The sequence below is a fragment of the Dicentrarchus labrax genome, unplaced genomic scaffold, assembly GCF_905237075.1.
Source record: "Dicentrarchus labrax unplaced genomic scaffold, dlabrax2021, whole genome shotgun sequence".
Classification (NCBI taxonomy): Eukaryota; Metazoa; Chordata; class Actinopteri; family Moronidae; genus Dicentrarchus; species Dicentrarchus labrax.
The window spans coordinates 506,383-525,759 of record NW_026136724.1 but is presented as its reverse complement, the minus strand read 5'-3'; the positions used below and the strand labels follow the sequence as shown (position 1 = coordinate 525,759).

At 40.8% G+C, this 19,377-nt stretch overlaps 1 protein-coding gene across 1 annotated transcript; it reads right to left on the bottom strand.

Moving 5' to 3' along the window:
* Positions 1–243: 243 nt before the first annotated feature.
* On the bottom strand, positions 244–18,959 carry fam83c (family with sequence similarity 83 member C). Its single transcript, XM_051392634.1, has 5 exons — positions 17,991–18,959; positions 14,028–14,195; positions 11,733–11,857; positions 4,630–4,866; positions 244–3,760 (listed from the first exon to the last, which is right to left on the bottom strand). The coding sequence occupies exons 1-5, from the start codon at positions 18,498–18,500 to the stop codon at positions 2,926–2,928; spliced, it is 1,875 nt and encodes a 624-aa protein (XP_051248594.1). The 5' UTR covers positions 18,501–18,959; the 3' UTR covers positions 244–2,925.
* Between the last annotated feature and the right edge of the window lie 418 nt (positions 18,960–19,377).

The following is a 19,377-nucleotide window of genomic DNA, read 5'->3' as shown; positions in this document are numbered from 1 at the left end:
AAGCTTAATTTCCATTTGCAGTTGTTTGATTATTAAGATTCCAGAATTATTTTTTGTTCTAGAAATGTTGACCTCATTCTCATATTTATTGCTACAGTTGAAACTAGAAATGATTAAAAGATTTTAAGCTTATTTTCTGTTTAATCTTTACAAAAGTGCCACATACACTACAAAAGGATCAGCTTGAAGAACTGGACCTGATGAAGATGATAATCTTTGCAGAGACAACACATGTGACAGCTCTCAACTTCAATTTGTTTTATTAAATCCTAAAATGTTCATCTTACAAATTAAGACTGACTTAAACAGAAAATTCACATTCTCCAGTAAACAACATAATGTAAAAATAAAATAACAAATCCGTTTAAGAAGCAGTTCTTTAACAATCACCCAAATTCCTGACAGTTTATGTATTATATACACAACTTAATATACATTAGTCGGACTAACATGAGAAATATCGATGCCTACACATTGTCCGACTGACTGTATTAATTACAAAAAACAACAATACAAACTGAACCGTAAACAAAAACACACACAAAATGAAAACGCACATATCAAAATGATCGATCGCTGTCGATCGTTATTGCTTAGGTGGCAACAGCAAAAAAATCTGTTTTCCATGTCTGCTGCACTGCTGCTCCACGCTGAGGAGGAATTCTGTGGAAAGCCCTGTAGTGCTGTGATGAAAAACGACTGTACATCAGCACAGTTCATCACAAAAACCAAAAGAAAACAGCATGAAAATAATACAATGAAACTGTATTTATTTAACAGTCTATATACAAATCTACATATTTGAAACAAAAATGCTGTTTATTGTATACAATGTACAGTATGAGGAACCAATCCTCTGTGATTAAGAACTTAATGTCATACAGAAACTAGTTTTAAGGGTGTGACAGCACTGTACAAACTCAAACAAAACATTTCTGAGAAGACACTGTTTATCCATCTGACAATATTTTCCACCTGCATCCCCTCAAAGCACTTCACTTTCTACATTTACAACCTAATTTCCCAGAATTGTAACGAGATACAGCACCAGGAATATTATCGCACTGCTTCTATTTACAACAAACTCCTCAATCCCCATGAGGACAGTGGATTCAAATAGGCATGTCTGTACCTTAATTAACACTTATTTGAAGTCACTGCCGATATTACGTTTGTCTAAAATGTGATCGTAAACCTTAAGGCAGGATGATCAAGGCACATGTTATATACACTATAATACAGCAGTGTTACAGGAAAACACTAAAGAAAGAAAAAAGGATGAAGTGACTCTTACTTGGTCAAAATTGTTCAAAATCTTTCACACATTTTATTAGGTTTGTGGTCGTCTTAACGTCTATGACTGGTTGCAGCGTCTTGAAGGTTTAATAGTGCGTGGACAGATTTCTTTGCTTGCTCTGTGGTGGGTAATTAGCATTATGATGCTCCAATGTGTTTTACAGATTATTTTAGGCTCTTTAGACCCCTGAGCTAGAACCGGTTCCTTTCTATAAAAGTGGGATGAACACGACACTGACGATGTCCTTCCACCAGATTAGCTTTAGTTCTTGAACCGTTTCTGTTCAAGATTCTTGGGTCCTAGGTGCTATCTATCGAACCAGAGGGCGCAGAATATGACACGCCCACTTAGAAAGGAAACCCTGCTATTTTTTGGTTCCAGTTGAGAACCAACTTTTTGGGTTCTGAACAATTTATTTGTGATCAAAATGCTCCAAATGGTTCAAAAGCAGGTGTGTGAAGAAGATTGTGTTAAAGCTAGTTTGCTTCCTAGCTTTCACTTCCTGAGTGAAACACAAACTGAAGAGCATGTCTGGTCCTCGCAAATGTTGAAAGTTCAGAGTGGCGTCCGTAAAGAACCAACGCTGTGATAACCCTTGTTGAAAAAGCCGAAAAACATCTTCAATTGTTCCGAACCAATCGGCATCTTATATGAACTACTGGCAGCTACAGCATGAGATACAGGTGTGGTTTAACACTCGATGTGTCCGAAGTTTGCTCAAAAACAGCAATGGCGGTACAAATTAGTGCTAGCAAGTTGGCGTAAGAGTTTGACTATGTTTTATGGTTCATTGATCTAGTTGGTTGAAGTTCGCCTGTGATAGACAGATGGTTCATCCAATCACCTGCTGAGTATTTATTTTTTTGAAGGTGCCCACCCAAGGCACTGTTACAGTTTAATCCTCTCAGGCACAAGATCTGCAGTATTATTACAGCCAATAATGTCTTACAAAGGAGAATTAAAAATTCAGTTCAGACATTAAATTTATTGTTAAAAATTATGTAATGTCTCAAAGTATAAAATTGTGTGGGAAAAATGCTCCTTTAAATCCCTGGAGTGTACTTGAGAAACAGCAGTGGGAGTAAAAATGTTAATTGCAAGCCATAATTGTCTCTTTAATATTTCAGCTGCCATTTGTCATTTTGATTTGGTTTATGTGAAACTTTTTACTACTTTCAGCTACATCCATGTTTTTATTTGCAGAAACAGTTTGACTCAGGTAGCAATTGGTAAAAAAAAATGGATGACGGGTGATTTTCACAGATCAGTTTCAATGCCTGTATGAATGTAAATGTTTGATTTCTTTTATATGTTCTGTAAACTACGACCGCACTAAGAGTCACAACTCTACTGCACTTGTAAAGGCTCCTCCCACGATAAAAGAGGCAATATGGTTTCAAGAATCACAGAGAAATACTCGGTGAAGGAGCCTCGGAGCCAACATGGCTGTAATGGCTGATTTCCGCCAGGCATCACTGAGCTGTGGAAGAAGACGAAGGACTGACCACTTTAGAAAAACGACCAGAGTCCATGGAGACCCTTCTTCATGGACTATAATAAATGTAATAAGAGAGACAGGAAGAACAAAGAATTCGAACATGAATTTAGTCCGATGAAATCCTGCCAGTTCAGTTGCTGGTCTTGAGCTCAAAGCGGCTGTACACCTGCTTGGATTTCATCTTGTTGTACTGGTTCACGAGGTCCAGCTTGCTGTGGCCCAGCGTCATTCGTTTCTGGTCCTGCCGGCTCATCAGTGCGACCGGAGAGAGCGGCGGCGGCGGCGGGCTCTGCTGGCTCTCCGGCTCATTTTGAGAGAGGTCCGGCCCTCCCCAGGATGTGCCGAGAGGGGACGGTGACCTCCGGAAGTTGTATGTCTCTTTGTCTTTGCTGGAGGGGGGCAGGAAGAGGTCTGTGAATTTGTTGAAGAGTTGGTTGGTTGGAGTCCTCTGCTTGGGGGGGAGTTTGCTGTCATTGACCGGGGAGGGCGTCTGGGTCTTGGGGGTCAAGTTTGAGTTGGGGGTGCCGGGGATGAGCCCGGAGCTGTGGAACATGCTCGGTTTCTGGTCGTACAACCCCAACGCCTGGAACTTGGAGGACGTGCCGCCGATATTTGGCCGCATGACGTCCAAAGGGTTGGGCTTGTTCCACTCGATGCCCATTGTCTGACCGTACGGCGGCGGCGGCCGGTCCATCGCCGGGCTGTGATTGGCTCCACTGTTAGCAGAGACTCGCGATCCCGGTGTAACGTGAGTCTGAGGCGTCGGGGTTTGTCCTCCGGCTCGATCGCCACCTCTCCTGTCTGGGCTGAGGTGGGAGTTGCTGTTGGGCTCCTTCTTGTCGTGACTTTGAGTGACCTTGTAGACAGGGTTGGAGGTCATCCCCGGTGCCGCCTTCACACTGGACACGCTGTTACTCGATTGGCTGCTGGAGTTTTCAGAGCACACCCTGTCCCTGTCCCTCTGCCTGATGGAGGAAAGAGGGCAGGTAGAGATTAGAATACTTTTAGCATATATTTTTAAAATGAAAGTCAAGATATCGTGAGATATAAACTGAGGATACAGTCTGTAATTAATAGCGTAGTAAGTACCAACAACAATAGAATACAACCTAAACTCATTACAAAATACTTCAAATTAATCAAATAAAATAAAGTAAAAATAAAAAATAATAATATTAGGGTGTTTTTATTAGTTTTTCCCCCACGTAAAGCCCTTAATAATGTTGTTTTGAAATGATTATTACTGTTCCTATTATAACAGATAATATCAGTATTGGCTAGTACCTAACAAAATAAACATGTGCTTTTGGACATTGTGAAAATACTATTTCAGATATACAAATATGACTTTAACTTTTGATTTTTCCTGGCATATATGTTATCAGATATTAAAAGAAACTGCAGCACAGAAAAGTTGATTTTTTTCTAATATTTATGTATAATTGTTCCTTTTTTCAGTTTAATATATTTTGTTTTAATTGTAGTTCTGGATAATAATCTAACTTCCAAGTTTACTGTGCAAAAGTCAAAAAATAATTCAGCAATTAATTATTTGAATGATTATTCATTAATATATATATAAATATATTTTAAAAGCTTAACATTTGCTGTTTCCAGCTCCTTAAATGTGAAGATTTGCTGATATTGTAAACTGAGCATCAATGTCTTGTAGACTGTGATTGATAGAACAAAACAAGCAATTGAATGGCAGCAGCTTGGGATTATTAATCAGTTCCTCAAGAAATTAATCTCTTGGCAGAAACAGAGGACGCTTAGAGTGACTATACAATTTAAATATCAGAATAATGTTTTACCAAGAACTAAAGCTTCGTACCTGTCTGAGAGCAAATCCAGACCCATGACCGGGCCGAGACCCATGCCAATGCCGGGGCCCATCATGCCCTGGTATGACGGGTAGTAGGTCATCCCCTCGTCCTCTCCGTTGAAGAAGCAGTCGATGATCTGCGAGTCGGCGTACAGGCAGCGGAACTCCCGGTCGAAGCTGTCGGCGATGCGACCTGAGAAATGCATCACCATGTTGCTGTGCACCTGAGCCGACAGCCAGGTGAAACTGGAGAGGAGACGGGAAGGAGGAGGAAAAAGAGTGAGGCCAGTGAGCTGTACAGTAGATGGCCTAAAACAGTATGAGGCGTGTACTGGTGTAAACTCAGCTTATTTAGCATATTCTCTAAGAAACACAGCAAAGGAGTACATTTACAGGTTCTTTCATACACTGGTCAGTTTAGAGATTTTGGGCTGTTTTGCTTCCATAACACGTCTGAAGAAAATGCTTAAAATACACATTTTGATTTTTATTTTATTACACTTTGTCTATTTGTGTCTGTAGATTTCACCAAAAGTTAGCATTAGATAACCCTTCATTACAAAAACCTTTGTCTCTAATATGGCAACAAAAGGAAACAAGGATTTTGAACCTGGTTTTATCCAACATTCAGATTTCTGGTCTTTTTAATTAGCTAATACCTCGTTTTCACAATTTAACCTAACATTTCAGAAAAAATAATCTTAATGTAAGTAATCAACTGTGGCTCTCCTGTCATGTTATTAATGTTTTGACCACATGTGCTTCAAAACAGTGTGCTCGTTAAACAACTGAAAGGGAAACGCCTAGATGGTCAACAGGAAATGACATCACCTAGTAATCAGGAAGGTGACCCTCCCTCATAAGTCGGCATTCTGTGTACTGGGTCGGATTATAAAAGCAGTCACAATCAGCTGTCTTTAGATGATCTCCCTCCACCTCCAGCTGATAAAACCGCAGATCAGCCTCAACAACATCCTGGACTCTGATGAGTCATTGCGGTTACTCATCAGTTTCTCTGCCAGCAGCAGACAGGTGCACGAACAATGAAGACGTCTGAGCAGTAGAAACGATGCTCTAATGGTTGAACAGAGGACACAGACTGAGAGCTACGGGATCATACGAATGTCTGAGCTCCAGTGAATGCAGCGCCTGTACAGTCAGTCACATCCGACCTTGGACCAAGCACACATCGATATTTGCTGCACGACTCAGACGCAACGTTTGACGAAATGAAGCTTTTCATAAGTTTTCATCTGACATCAATTGTGTGTACTTGAAAAGTGCTGCCGGGGCTGCTTCTTTAAATTGTTGCAGCTACAAGGCCTATTTTATGGCAAAACATAGATTATTGACACCCAACCTTGTTTGTCAGAGCCAGCGGAGGTCACTTACTGCATGTTGAGCTGCTCTCATTGGCTGTGCAACTTTTCTGACACCCCCAGTTTAACTAAGCCACTTTCCTTCATCAAACAAACAATCTTTAATCCTTTAAACAACCTCATGAAAACTAAATGAGAAAGCTTCTTTAATAATCTCTGCAGAGACGAAAGCACATGCAGTTAAATCAGTTAAACCCTCCTGAAGGCGTGCTGCACTCCGGGAGATGCATGCTGAGACACTGAGTGTGTTTCACAGCAGCCAGACAGAACCAGCAGGACAGCTTTCCTTTGTCATAAATCACTCACTTCTGCTCACATGCACACGTGTTGGACTCAAGTCACCTCAAGTTAAATTCCTGGTAAGAGGAACTGATTGGAGCACGCCTTCGCTGCATGAACCGTAAATCATACAGTTTGTTTCCGTTAAGAGGAAAGGAGTTTTACAGGCCAATTAGGTTGTTTGAGACTCATTATGACTTTACCAGAGAAGTCATATAAAATTAGACTTGGGTCATATTTCTTGTGTCAAGATAAGCTGAGGACTGTTTTCTGTAACAGTTCATGTCTCTGACATTGGACTTATTTGTTAGCAATATTTCTAATACCATTGATATATTTTTGGATTATAGTTCAATTCAGCTGCATCTAACAATTATTTTCATTATTGACTACTCTGTACATTTTCCTTTTTAAAAAAAATTACAAATACTGACTGGTTTTGACCACAACCCAAAGAGATTCAGTTACTGTCAAAAAAAAAAAAAAAAAAAATTTTCCCCTTTGAAAAGGTAAAAAAGAGTGTTTTAATTTTTTCTCTTAAAAACTCGAAACAATCTAGTTAATAATAGTTGACAACCAATTAATTGATGTTAAGCATTAATTATTATTATTATTTACCATTATTATTATCACTTAATGATCATTTAATAAATGTTTTATAACGAACTACAGTTGTAGAGTATATTTTATTTTTATATTTATATGTACTTTATATTACATAGAATATATTATTGTTGCCACTTTATTTTTGTATTATTTTTAATTGTCTGATATTTTTTAATTTTTATTATTGTTATTATTATAATCATTATTATTATTATTATGGCTGGCCCACAGGAGGAGTTATAGGTGTTTTTATAACTACATTACAGCCTGTTAAAACCTAGTTAATGAGTTAGAAAGTAAAGCACGCGCTGTGTATGTGATGTATTATCTCTGGAACACTTTGTTCTGTATTAACAGATAGAAGCCGACTGTATCTGCTGAATATCAGTGAATCAGTGTGTATTATTTGCTACTCAAATAAACCAATCAGTTTTCTATGAATGGGAACGGGCACTGCCCAGGTATCAAAGTGTAGACTGGCATGTTTATGGGTTTTAATATCAGAGTGTGTAGATAGCGTGGGAGGGAGGGAGGGAGGGAGGCGCGGGTGATAAGACAACATTTGGCTGTTCACTTGGCACCTCTGTGAACCTCGCCCTTCATTCCTCAGTCAGCAGGGTGGTTTGCTGTCTGTCGGCCTGCATACCTGACTCTACCTGTTGCCACACACCTGAAAACACATTAAACTGTGAGCTAAAAACACTCCGCTGCCGCCATCGGGTCTAATTCAATCATATAAACATAAAAGATTTAATGAGTCCTGACTGGCCAGGATCTGACACAAGGACGGAGAGGAGGTGAAACTGAGGGCAGCGTGGCACACAGACAGGTGTAGCTGGAGACACGCCCGAATCAGCTGATCAGTAGTACAAAGATAAAAGAATGTGTCAATATGGACTCTCAAATATGTGTCACGATTTTTATTCCAGTCATCATAAACATAAGCTGAGGGTTGGTTCAGTGAGAACAATGCTACCGGATCCACTGGATGCTGCTCTGTGGCTCATTATTAGTCCCAACGTCATCCACAATATCTTTATTTCTACTTCACTACCTGTCATTCATGTCCACGTTATGAAAGCAGTTTTATCTGTTGATAGATTGAATGAGGATTTCTTGGCTATGTGAAACTGGTTGAATAGGATTTTTTCATGTAGGCAGGATAAAGACTTCAGGCAGGCAGAGCTGGCGGCCATTTTGGGGCCCTAAGTCGGTAGTTCTGTACTTGGGGGGTCTGGACAAAGAGAACAATGAGAGAAAACACTAAATCTGGCACAAAAAATAGGCTTATTAAATATGTATGATGCATTTTGACATCATTTTACACTATCATCATTACAGTGTTTCATTAAAAATTATTTTTATATATTATATTATTTTTCATTAGTTAAACATACTAGAAGGAGTTTTTCACTTAACTGATGCCATCAGAGAGAATCAACCCAAAATAGAAGTCACTTGAAGCTGCTTTAAGAACATATTTTTTATATACATACACTCAGAACAGGATTAGAATTGATTTTGTTTCTAGAGCAGCAACGGTAAAGTTTACAACAGTACTCACTTTATACACTCAATGAATCTGTAAAATAAATAGCCTAATGTTTCGAAAGAATCAGCCAGTCCATCCTGACGAAAGTAAAATATATCATTTTATAGCACTGCATCCTTGTGTTTGAGATAATTTCATCCAAAAACGGACTAAAACAGACACAAAGAAACTTCTACAAGCCTTAAAGTTGTTCCCACCGATTAACCTTGACTGTTAAATTCAGAAATGTTCCTGCTACAGACTCTACAGACTCTCTCTTCAAATGCTTCGACGCACCTGCACATTAATGAAATAACACAAGGAAGCCGAAGGAATAAGGTTGTTCCGACACTATAATGTCTCGTGATCGGGTCGGGACGAGCACGCGGGTCTATGCACCTGCAAACAGGACGCTGCAGCTTGATTACTGAGCTGCTGATCACACATTGACAGAAACCAGATTTCTATAGTGTCAACATGTTTCCAGTGTACCTGATTTCTCTGAACTAAGTAAACTGTGTGCATGTGAATGTGCATAAAGAGTTTTCAGACGGGTCTGACCTAAACTGTCCCTCCACTCCGTAATCCAGCTACTCTGCTTTTTCTCACAGGGAATGGAAACATGTTATTGTCCTCTCAGCTTGGGGGGATAAATCAAAGAATAATGTCACTAATGATATTGTGACGACGTGCGTGTGAGTCTCCTGAGTACATTATGAACTGGGAATAATCTCAGAGCAGCTGGAGTACGATTTCTGTAACCGCACACATGTTCAGGTCATTATCATATTCATATTATCAAATATCTGAGGCCAATTCAGATTCAGAGTGAACAGCCAGTGTGAAAGAGCCCTCAGTATCTTTCTAATATCTGTCTGAATCAGTAGAAGAAGAGGGTTTGACGTGGTGGATGAAGAACATGCAACTGATAATGTTTATCAGACAGCAAGGAGGCAAAAATCCTTCATCTGCTCACTGCACAAAAGGAAATGAGTCTGAGCATGTTTTGCATTAGAAAAGTAATCTGGTTTAAGAAAATAGAAATATTTGATTATATTTAAGCGTATCTGACTTGTTTCTTCGTGTGGTGTTGACATAAAAAGTAACTGCACGTTCTGTGTCTCTGTTCATCTGCTGATCTTTTACAAAGCGCTGTGAGTTTGACGTTGGTGAAGGAACTTTAAGGCTGTCGGCTCGTGGTTTTACACTTTGTTAATCATATCTTGTGATATTATTGAGCCGGCTTTCCACCGTTTGGTTTTCCTCTCTCTTCAGTGGCGTGCCGATGTGATAGCTGAAAATGAATATATGTCCCCTTATCATTAAAAATGTAAATTCAAACGATGGGTAATAATAGATTATGAGGACACTTTACGATCCTGTCTGACGGGCAAAGTCTAATGTGACCTCATCAACAAAGCTCCAGAAGTTTACACACAAGATAAAAGTCGACTTTTAAAAACTAATTAACTAATAGTCTCCTATCAATGAGAATGACCTTTGAGGAAGAAGTTACAAATACACCAGGAAGTGAACGGATCATGATCAACACTGCCTCTCCCCTGCTGACACTCAGAGTTTTACAGCACTGTTTGTCTTGCAGATTCACTGGAACACTACGCTCACACTCACACACTCACACACTCACACAACAGAAGTGTGTGTACACACTTCTCCCTGAGGGAATAAAGAGCAGCAAAACAAAATGGATCCAAGCCGAGGATGAATAAGTGACACTTCTGTTCCTCAAATCTTTATATCACGACTGGATTAAAGCTGCAACAGTTAATCAGTTGATTCAAACTATTTTAAAGGCGTACTGTTCAGGATTTTCCTTAAAGAACAATATATAGACTCAATCATCACTTATGAGAATACAGAAACTTGAATCTCTTTGGGTTGCTGGGATAAAAAGACATTATAACCTTTAATGATGAAAAGAAAGCATTTTCTTTGACTATTTTCTGACATTGCCTGTCTTCTTTTACTGCACTCACTAGTAATGCCTCTGCTGTGTTGAGCGTTTGGCTGTAATTACAGGTATTACTCAGGTATTCTCGTAACAGTTTCAAATACCACCACCAGCTCCTCGCTCACAGGAGCAGAGTCACGTCTCTGCACAACACCGAGCATTGTCGCTCAGCTTATCCCCACACGGACATTTGCAAATCACGATATGGCTTCCTCCTGTAATCGTCCTGCTCATCGGGGAGGATGCAAAGTAACCGTCTGACTGCTGACGGCGAGCAGGCCACGGGCTCTGCTGCTGTCAGACAACTATTTTTATGTTTGTATGTGTTGTATTGACTGTGCGTTCAGGCCGAATGTCTCAGTCCACCTACACATCTCTTTACAGCTGATCTTTTCTCACTCCAGGCTTCTTCCAGACTTTCTTAGATTGCTGCAACATTATGTACATTTTAAACATCATAACATACACCACTACTCAGCCACAAAGAGCCTTTTACACTGCACTAATATAAAGTTGTGAGACTTGCAAGAGACAGGTTAAAATCAGAAACTAGGGCCTCCAATTGTCCCTTCTAAGACAATCTGATGCATATCTAGATGCATTGGCTTCAGGGACTTGCTAGGTGTCACCGTGCCATCTCAACAGGTGAGTGTTAAGATCAGTCGAGCTACCGCGGTCTGACAGATCTTACAAATGGACAGACTTTTGTTCAACTTTCCTTCCATCTTATAGAATCCAAATGTCTTTCAAACTTTAGATTGTATATGTGATGGCGCAGTGTAAACATTAGTGCAACCCTGGCGCTGATGAGAGTGACCTTAAGACACTGTTAGCAGCAACGCTTCAATCAACAGATTTATAACATTTAGATCGATCCAGGGGTCCGTGTAACGATGTAGTTGCATCTATAACGTTAAAACTGATTTCCAACTCGGATCGGGTTCAAAATGGATCCTACATTTCCCAGAAAGCAACTCAATAACGTTATTCATTAGAACTTCCATAACATGTTAATGCTCATGTCTTTCAAACTTGACATTCCCAGTTTGCTGTGATCAATTTGTAGTATTTAACACTTATTTTAACAAAGAATATCACCTGCACCACCTTTAATAATATATTATAATAATAAATTATGCAAGTTCCTCTAGAAACATCTCTAGTTTTTTACTTTTGAGTTTCCTTTATCTAATTTCCTGACTGACTCTCCAAAGAACATTTCTAGTTTTTATAGTTAATCATTTAAAGTCCACATTGATGTTAAAGGAGTGGTGCATTGAAAGAAGGGGACACAAAGGTAATGAGTGAAAGTGCTTAATGACTGTTAGCATGTATTTGTTTCTACCTGTATGACCCGGCGATGACCTCTTCACAGTCGATGATCATAAACTTCTCCAGGACCTGACCGGTGAACTTCTTGCCGCTCTTGGTGCAGTACGTGTCCCCGCACACAGTGCGAATACGCATGTTCTGCACACAAACACACTGTGTTAGAAACACACAAACACACTCGCTAACTGCAGGCTCACAATAAAGATAACAATCTAAAACTCCGATTCTGATAAAAACACCAACTCTTGTACAGCATTTAAAATGTACACAAGGGAAAAGCAAATAGACATCAAAACAAAGAATAATGAAAACTACTGCTACTAAAAGATGGAAACACATTTAGCAGCTTCAGTAGCTGAAAGGAGGTCTTCTAAATGTTCATTTTAGTTATAAATGTTTATTTTGCTTGATCCGATCTGATCTCAAAGACCGATATCGGGGTTATTCAAGGTATTTTATTTTAGCTTATCGCGATCGGCTATATTGAACCTGAACCTGATCCATTGGAATGAAGTTTTGGAATTGGTCCAGCAGCCGGTCCGTCCACTAAAAGTGCTCATTGTTAATACTGACAGGCTCAGATTGTTATTCTAAGTTTCTGATGACATTATGGAAAGAGAGATAGACATAGATGTTTCTTTAAAGAGTAAGATCCTTTTTGTTTAAACAGAAACAGCAGTGATATCGCTCCGCTTAAAGCCACCAGACTGGGTCCACCATCGGTTGGTTGGTTTTGTTCTGATTATATTACTCATTTTGAGTCATTTACTCAATTGATTCACTTATCAAGCCTATACATTGGATTGATTTTAATAACTTTAATTAATTTTTACATTTAATTAAATGCAGCTGCATTATGCAGGAAATAACAAGTATTAGCTCAGTAAAGGCAGATACTCAATAAAATGACTGTTCTAACATCTCTAGTTTCCAGCAACCATTCTGGTGTTCTGCATGTTTATTTCCTTCCTTTCAGTCAGCCGAGGTGGTTTCAGTTCATCTCAGTGCACAAATATTAAAATCAAGATGCAGAGACTTAAAACCTGTATGTGACAGATTGTTGTCATCTTCTCTCTCTCTCTCTCTCTCTCTCTCAATGAATTTCTTGGAAACAGGGGTGGAGTCATACAGTCCTATAGGATAATCTTTTCTCTACACTGTAGAGTCTACAGGACAGATGCTGTTGCTAAAGAGCACTTCAGCAGAGCAGATAAACCATCATGTTTGTTTTTTTACTACAGAATAAATAAAAAACCCTCACGTAGCAAAGGTTGAAATAGTAAACGATGGAGGTGTCAAACGTTAGCGCACACTGTAAAGTCCTGCTGCACATTGCCCTCTCCTCTATCACTGCAGTGTGACTTCTAGAAGTTGAGTGTAGAGACAGATCTACTGCTGAGGCTGCGAAACACTCACTGACACTGAGTTAAAGCTCAGTTCACACTAGCTAACAGGCGATCATGAATTGAAATGCAGTGTAATAACAAGACTAAGAGTCTACATCCGGCTCTGTGAGCCTGTACGTGGGCACAACATCAGCATGCTAACATGCTAACATGCTGATTCAATGTTTACCATCTTAGTTTGGTGTGTTAGCACTAGCACTAAACTCAAAGGATCACTAAGGCTGATGGGAATGTCCTTCTGCAGGAATCTAGTCATAAATCAAAGTATTTAAAGGTAAAGGTTCATCCTCTGGATCAGTGGACTCTGTGTAGACTATCTCAGCACTTGGTTCATTTCTGAGAGAAAGCTAAAGTAAATACACTGACACTGTTTCTGAGATGGGAAAGCGTCCCAGAGCGGCTAGGATGAAGAGAGTTAACACAGTAGAAGTCCTGTCTGAAAGTCACACAGCCTCCGCCTCCCTCGCTCTGGAAAAAGTGCCGACTGGAAACAGCGGCAGTCTTTTAGCAGGAAACACTGCTCTGCTAATTAGCCCAATTAGCCATTTAGCTGTGGCTCGTCTGTATCTCGGTTCAACGACTGACCCCGTTAACTGGCAACGTCATTCAGCTCAAAGCTGCTACTGAGATGAAACATTGTATCCCTTATGAAGTCATTTTCAAAAAATGGCGGTCATATCGTGCCGAAATCACAACAGAGGAAATTCCTTCACCATGACGGCCCGAGCTGATTCCCTGCAGTCGTGCTGTTAGCACCGAGACAACCGAGGAACATTTACAGGTTCTAACTAGTTACAAAGGATTACAGAACTCTTTACATTACCTAAACCTAAACCTGAAGTTGAACTTATATTTGCTCAGTGTGTATTTCTGTCTCATATGTTTGTGTAAGGGAAACTTACACTCAGGTGTGAGTTCTGGATGTCGAGCGCGGAGCACATTTCTGTGAAGTAGTCGAGGTTTTTCTCGTCCAGCAGGATGTAGACGGGGACCCGGCGCTTGTTGGACGCCTCCATGAGATCACACAGCAGGTCCACGTCTGTAAACACGTCCATCACCAACGCTATCACCTGGAGCAGCAGGGAGACAGGAGAGACGTTAGCAGGCAGCGTTTCATCAACATTTCATGAGTGTGGGCCTCTTCGTGGCTCCATTAAGCTTTCAGCTAAAACTTTATATTACTTATAAACGCATCTTCTGTCCTTCATGGGCCCCTGTAGGATGAAGAAAGCAGTCTGAAGAGGAGGAAAGATTTGTAGTTTGTAAATAGATTCCAAACATTAGTTAGTTGTTTAGTATTAGTTGAAAATTAATCGCCAACAATTTTGATAATTGATTTATCATTTACTTTAAGTCAAACAAACAACATTCTCCGCTTCCAGCCTCTGAAACCTGAGGATTTTATCTGTTGCATACTGAACACTTTAGGGTTCAGTTAGGACCACCTTTGGATCCAAGGACCGCTGTAGAGTACAGAACGGAGCAGTGACAACAGAATGAGATACAGCATTAAAAGGAGGAGCTGGGTGGAGGCGGGTTGCAGAGGAAGCAGCGAGGGTGGGCAGGCTACAGCAGCTTAACTAAGGCGCCCTGAACGATATCTGCCAACTGGATGCATAGGAGGGAAGCAGCTGAGCCATGGGATCGCTGACATTGTGACTTAACTGACACTACGCTCAATTTACGGGCTGGTGATTGGAAAAAAATGGAGTCTGGGAAACGGTGACGGACGTTCTCAAGCTCATTTTATAGAATAAACATTTTAATGAAAACATAATCGAGTGATTAATCAGTGATCTTAAATTGCTCTCCTGAATAATATGTGTTGTTTCATGTTTAATGCAATAATGTTTCAACCAAAACCAATTCTAACATCAGACCTCAGGTGCAGAATGTCTTTACCCCAGGGGCTGCCGTTGCTAACATAATGGATGAGGGTTTAATTACGTCTCTGTTACCAAAGATTTATGACTCAAAAATTAAAAAAGATAATTACAGCTTCAAAACACATTCATAAAGTCTTCTGAGTTCGTCACCGTGGTCGGACCTGTTCTGAGGTCCTGGGGTAAAAGTTTTTGTCGGGCCACTGATGAGACCCGTCAGGCACATTGCACAGCAGCTTTATTAGAGATCCCAAAACCAGCCAGTACTCCAGTATAGGACTCCTATAGTCCTACCTGGCCCCGTTGTCAGTTAGTTTGTGGTAATGAAAATGCATGTGAGGCCTTATGTTACATTATTATGCACACAGGCCAAGAACGCGTTTGACAGCACATAGCTGTGAGCATACACACAGGAACAGACAAGTTAATGTCCACAGGCTCATATGTGTGCAAATGAATAACACATTTAAAACGACTGAAAGCACAGATACAGAACGCAGATCACAGAAAGGATCAGCCGGAGTACGCAGGAAGTCTGTTTCACTGAGCACTTAAAAAGGAGATTAGTTAAAGGACCAGTGTGTAGGATTTAGTAAGAAGTAATTATTACTATTAATATTTATTTATTATTATATTACATTACATTCTGAATGTTACACACTTAAGTTTTAAAGGACACTGGGAGAGGGATGCTGCCGATGGAGGCAGGACCAGGATCTGAAGGCCATTGCTGAGTTTAACTTGCTGTTGGTCTCCCAGAATGCACTGCAACTGAAACTCAAAGTTCATTTGTTGTTATAATCTGGTGAATGTCACACTGAAGTGAACTTTATTTAAGTGGAATGAACAAATGTGCAGGTCTGCTAGCAGCTATTTATCAGCTGTATCCACTGACTGATGAACTGCATTCAGAGTGTCATTTGATCTTAAACCTGCTGACTCGGCACAAACACGTGAGAACGAGGTCAACGTTTCGGCCGAGCCGACAGAAAGCAGCTTCCCCAATTTGTTGTATTTCTACATTTTGTAGAATATTTCCTGCAGGGGTTGGACAGGTTTATTTTTCTCTCACTGTTGGTTCAACTGTTTTTATTTTTATTAGCAGACTCATGCAGATAACAGGTCTATTTACACATAGGGAATGGGGAAGTGTCTGTGACTCAGAGGCAACCTGTCTGCCAATAAACCAATTGTTTTTCTTATATAGCTGTTATGTGGTCAGTTTAGATATCATGAGACAATTTCGCAGCAGTGATCATAAACTCCTAAAACAATTATAACTTCATTTTAGTTTTACAGCATCCAAAGTGGCTGCCATGCCCTCGGATGGATTACTGAACAGTGACAGTGTGGGACAGCCAATCAAACAACAACATAGAGACACAAAACTACCGCAAAGAGACGCACAATGAACTTAGACACCTGCAAAATTACAACATAGAGACACAAACTACCACAAAAAGAGGTCTCACAGAATGACTACACATACAAAAACAACTACATAGAGACACCAATTACCTCAAAAAGAGGTCTCACAGAATGACTACACATACAAAAACAACTACATAGAGACACCAATTACCTCAAAAAGAGGTCTCACAAAGACACAAAATGACTACACATACAAAAACAACTACATAGAGATATAAAACCTCCACAGACAGACACAAAACAGCCTCTGGTCTCATAATCCATCCTCGGTCGGCCTCACTAAAAGCCAGTGATTAGGGAATGAAACTTTTCTGATCCCTGAGCCGAGGTCAGCTGTTAAATGAGTGACAGAGCGAACTGTCGGCCTCGGTGCCACGAGGGAGATAAGAGCTGATCAAACGTGACAGCAACCGGGAGGATGGATCTGCTCGGGCCTGCTGCATTTGTTTGTAAGCAAACCGAGTGGAAACCACTGGAGGGAGGGATGAACGCGCTCAGGTGGAAGAGTGGAAAACAGAGAAACTCCCAACTGACAGCAGGAATAATGATTTCTTTATCGTGTTGTTTCAGGAAAAGATCCAGACGTGTTAATACAAATAAAAATGATTCTCCCTCATTTATTGTTTGTTTTCATGAGTAGGATGAAGGGAACTAAGACCTGAATTTCATTATACAACCCTGCTCTGTAAGGTGACAATTAAATTTCACCATGTGCATGAGCCTCAAAGTGATTTACTGTTTATATTTGTATTACCTTTTTATCAGATTGTCAGTGAACTGTAAAAACAATTTGAAATGCACTGACAGGAGGAAAAAGTGATGTACAAATAAAGTATGTGCTCCGGAGCCTCCACATCACACTTACATATACAATAATATATCTAATATATTGTATTTTGGATGATGATTAACTAGTTATGGTGTCACAAAGTCATCTTGTAGGTCAGTACATTAGTTAAACTAAAGCTCGAACATCATAATAAAGCAATAATAAGCAGAACATATTTAACTATTTCTGCTCAGTCACTGTCACTGGTAAATAATGAGGAAAAGCTTTTGAACTCATTAAAGCTCCAGTGGAAACAGTGCAGACGTCACCATGAGGGAGTTACCTTGGCTTTACAGTGAATGTAATGTACTCATCCATCCTTGGGGCATCAACTGACACTGGATGACTGACATGTTGTCCACTTGAGGACTCCTGCAGCCCCCCTGGACTGTGAAAACCAGGTTACCTCTATCAGCCTACATTCTGTCATTGATTAACTGATTGATTAGTGTTTATTTAGGTCTCATTAAGTAAATACATCAGTGTGCCCAACTAATTCCAGCTTTTAAGAAGATTAAATGGCAGTTGCTCAATAAGGTTAAATCATTATTAGGCTACATTAGAACATATATCCTATATGTGTTTGATTTCAGACACATATATCAATATACATAATCTCCCTATTTAACCTGATAAAACTTCTTTATATATCCATCTAGTTATGAACTATTCCAGTAAAATGTTCGACTTTCAATTAAAGTCCTCTCCTGTTTCCCACATACCTTTTTGGCTTTGTTGATCAGGGACCTGATGAGGTCTTTGACGTTATGGGACTTGTCCCTCTGGAAGTAGATCTGCGTCTCCGACGGTCCGTATCTCGCCGGGGAGTCCGGCCAGCCGAGCTCCAGCATCGGCGGTTCCTCGTCGGACATCATCGGGAAGTAAGTCCCGGAGGTGAGCTCGGAGATGGCGTCCCCGTCCCCGAAGTCCCGGTCGTTGGGACCGGTGCCGTTGCTCTCGGAGCTGCACGCCTTGGCCGCATGCTGGGTGATGTATCGGACCTCCAGCGGGGACAGAAAGTTGAGCTCCCGCTCCTCGGAAAGGACCTTGCGGTACTCCTTCTCCCCGTGCTCCAGCAGGGCGTCCGTCGCCAGCCGGGCCGCCTCGTTGTGGCTCAGCTCCAGCGTGGAGACCTGCCGCCACGGGTTCTTCACCTCCTCCAGCCGGGAGGCGAGCTTACCCAGGGGCTTCCTGCCGGACGGGGCCGGCCGCAGGCCCTCCGAGCTGATCATGGTGCTGGTGGAGTCAGCAGTCCCGGGATTAAAGTCTAGTCCAAGCTTTTATAAAATCCTCTAATGTTCACAGCGGATTGTGGATGAGCTCTAAAACTCTTCTAGAAACATTGTTGCAAAGAAATCTACAACAAAACTGTTGATCGATAATCGATCAGGTTAAAGTGCACAGGTGCACACACACCCACCCACACACACACACACACACACACTCACACTCTAACAGTCCGATAGTGTCATTGTTCTGTCGGTAATAATCCAGATATCCACCGGTTCCCCTCCGAGGCTGTAATGGTCCTCGCTTCTCTAATTCCCTGTCACACAGACAGGAACTGAGTCCCAGGAGCCTTTCAGCACAGCAGCCACCTCTCCTCTGTGAGAGTGTGTGTGTGAGAGAGAGAGAGAGTGTGTGTGTGTGTGAGTGTGTGTGTGTGTGTGTGTGTGTGTGTGAGTGTGTGTGTGTGTGTGTGTGTGTGAGTGTGTGTTTGCTGCTCACCTGTTGCTACCTGTCCTGTCATTGGTTTCCAACGTGGACAGGCTCCTCCTCCTCCTCCTCCCTCCTCCTCCTCCTCCTCTGTCTCTCCGTTGTCAAGCCAACCGGTTCACAACAGATATGCTGCTTCTGGTTAGACATTTCAAAATAAAGTCCCATGAGAGGGTGACGTTTGGATACAGCTGATAATGGCAATGCTTTATTTTACAGGTCCGTAATTTCCTCTGAAGCTTCCTCTGAATTTTAACCAGTTATGGATCAATGATATGAATTCACTATTTATTTATTTATTAATGGAAACGTCATGTTGATTTAAATACCTGCTTTTAAAAAAATGCTTTGATTGCAGTAGTTTTACACAAAATATTCAATATATTTACTTGT

Bases quoted from the DNA above. Each gene is read 5' to 3' on its own strand.
- fam83c (XM_051392634.1), bottom strand. From the start codon at position 18,500: ATGATCAGCTCGGAGGGCCTGCGGCCGGCCCCGTCCGGCAGGAAGCCC. The intron at 14,196-17,990 runs GTATGTGGGAAA...CTGCTGCTCCAG, and splicing joins TGATCAACAAAGCCAAAAAG to GTGATAGCGTTGGTGATGGA. The intron at 11,858-14,027 runs GTAAGTTTCCCT...GTTTGTGTGCAG, and splicing joins TCCAGAACTCACACCTGAGT to AACATGCGTATTCGCACTGT.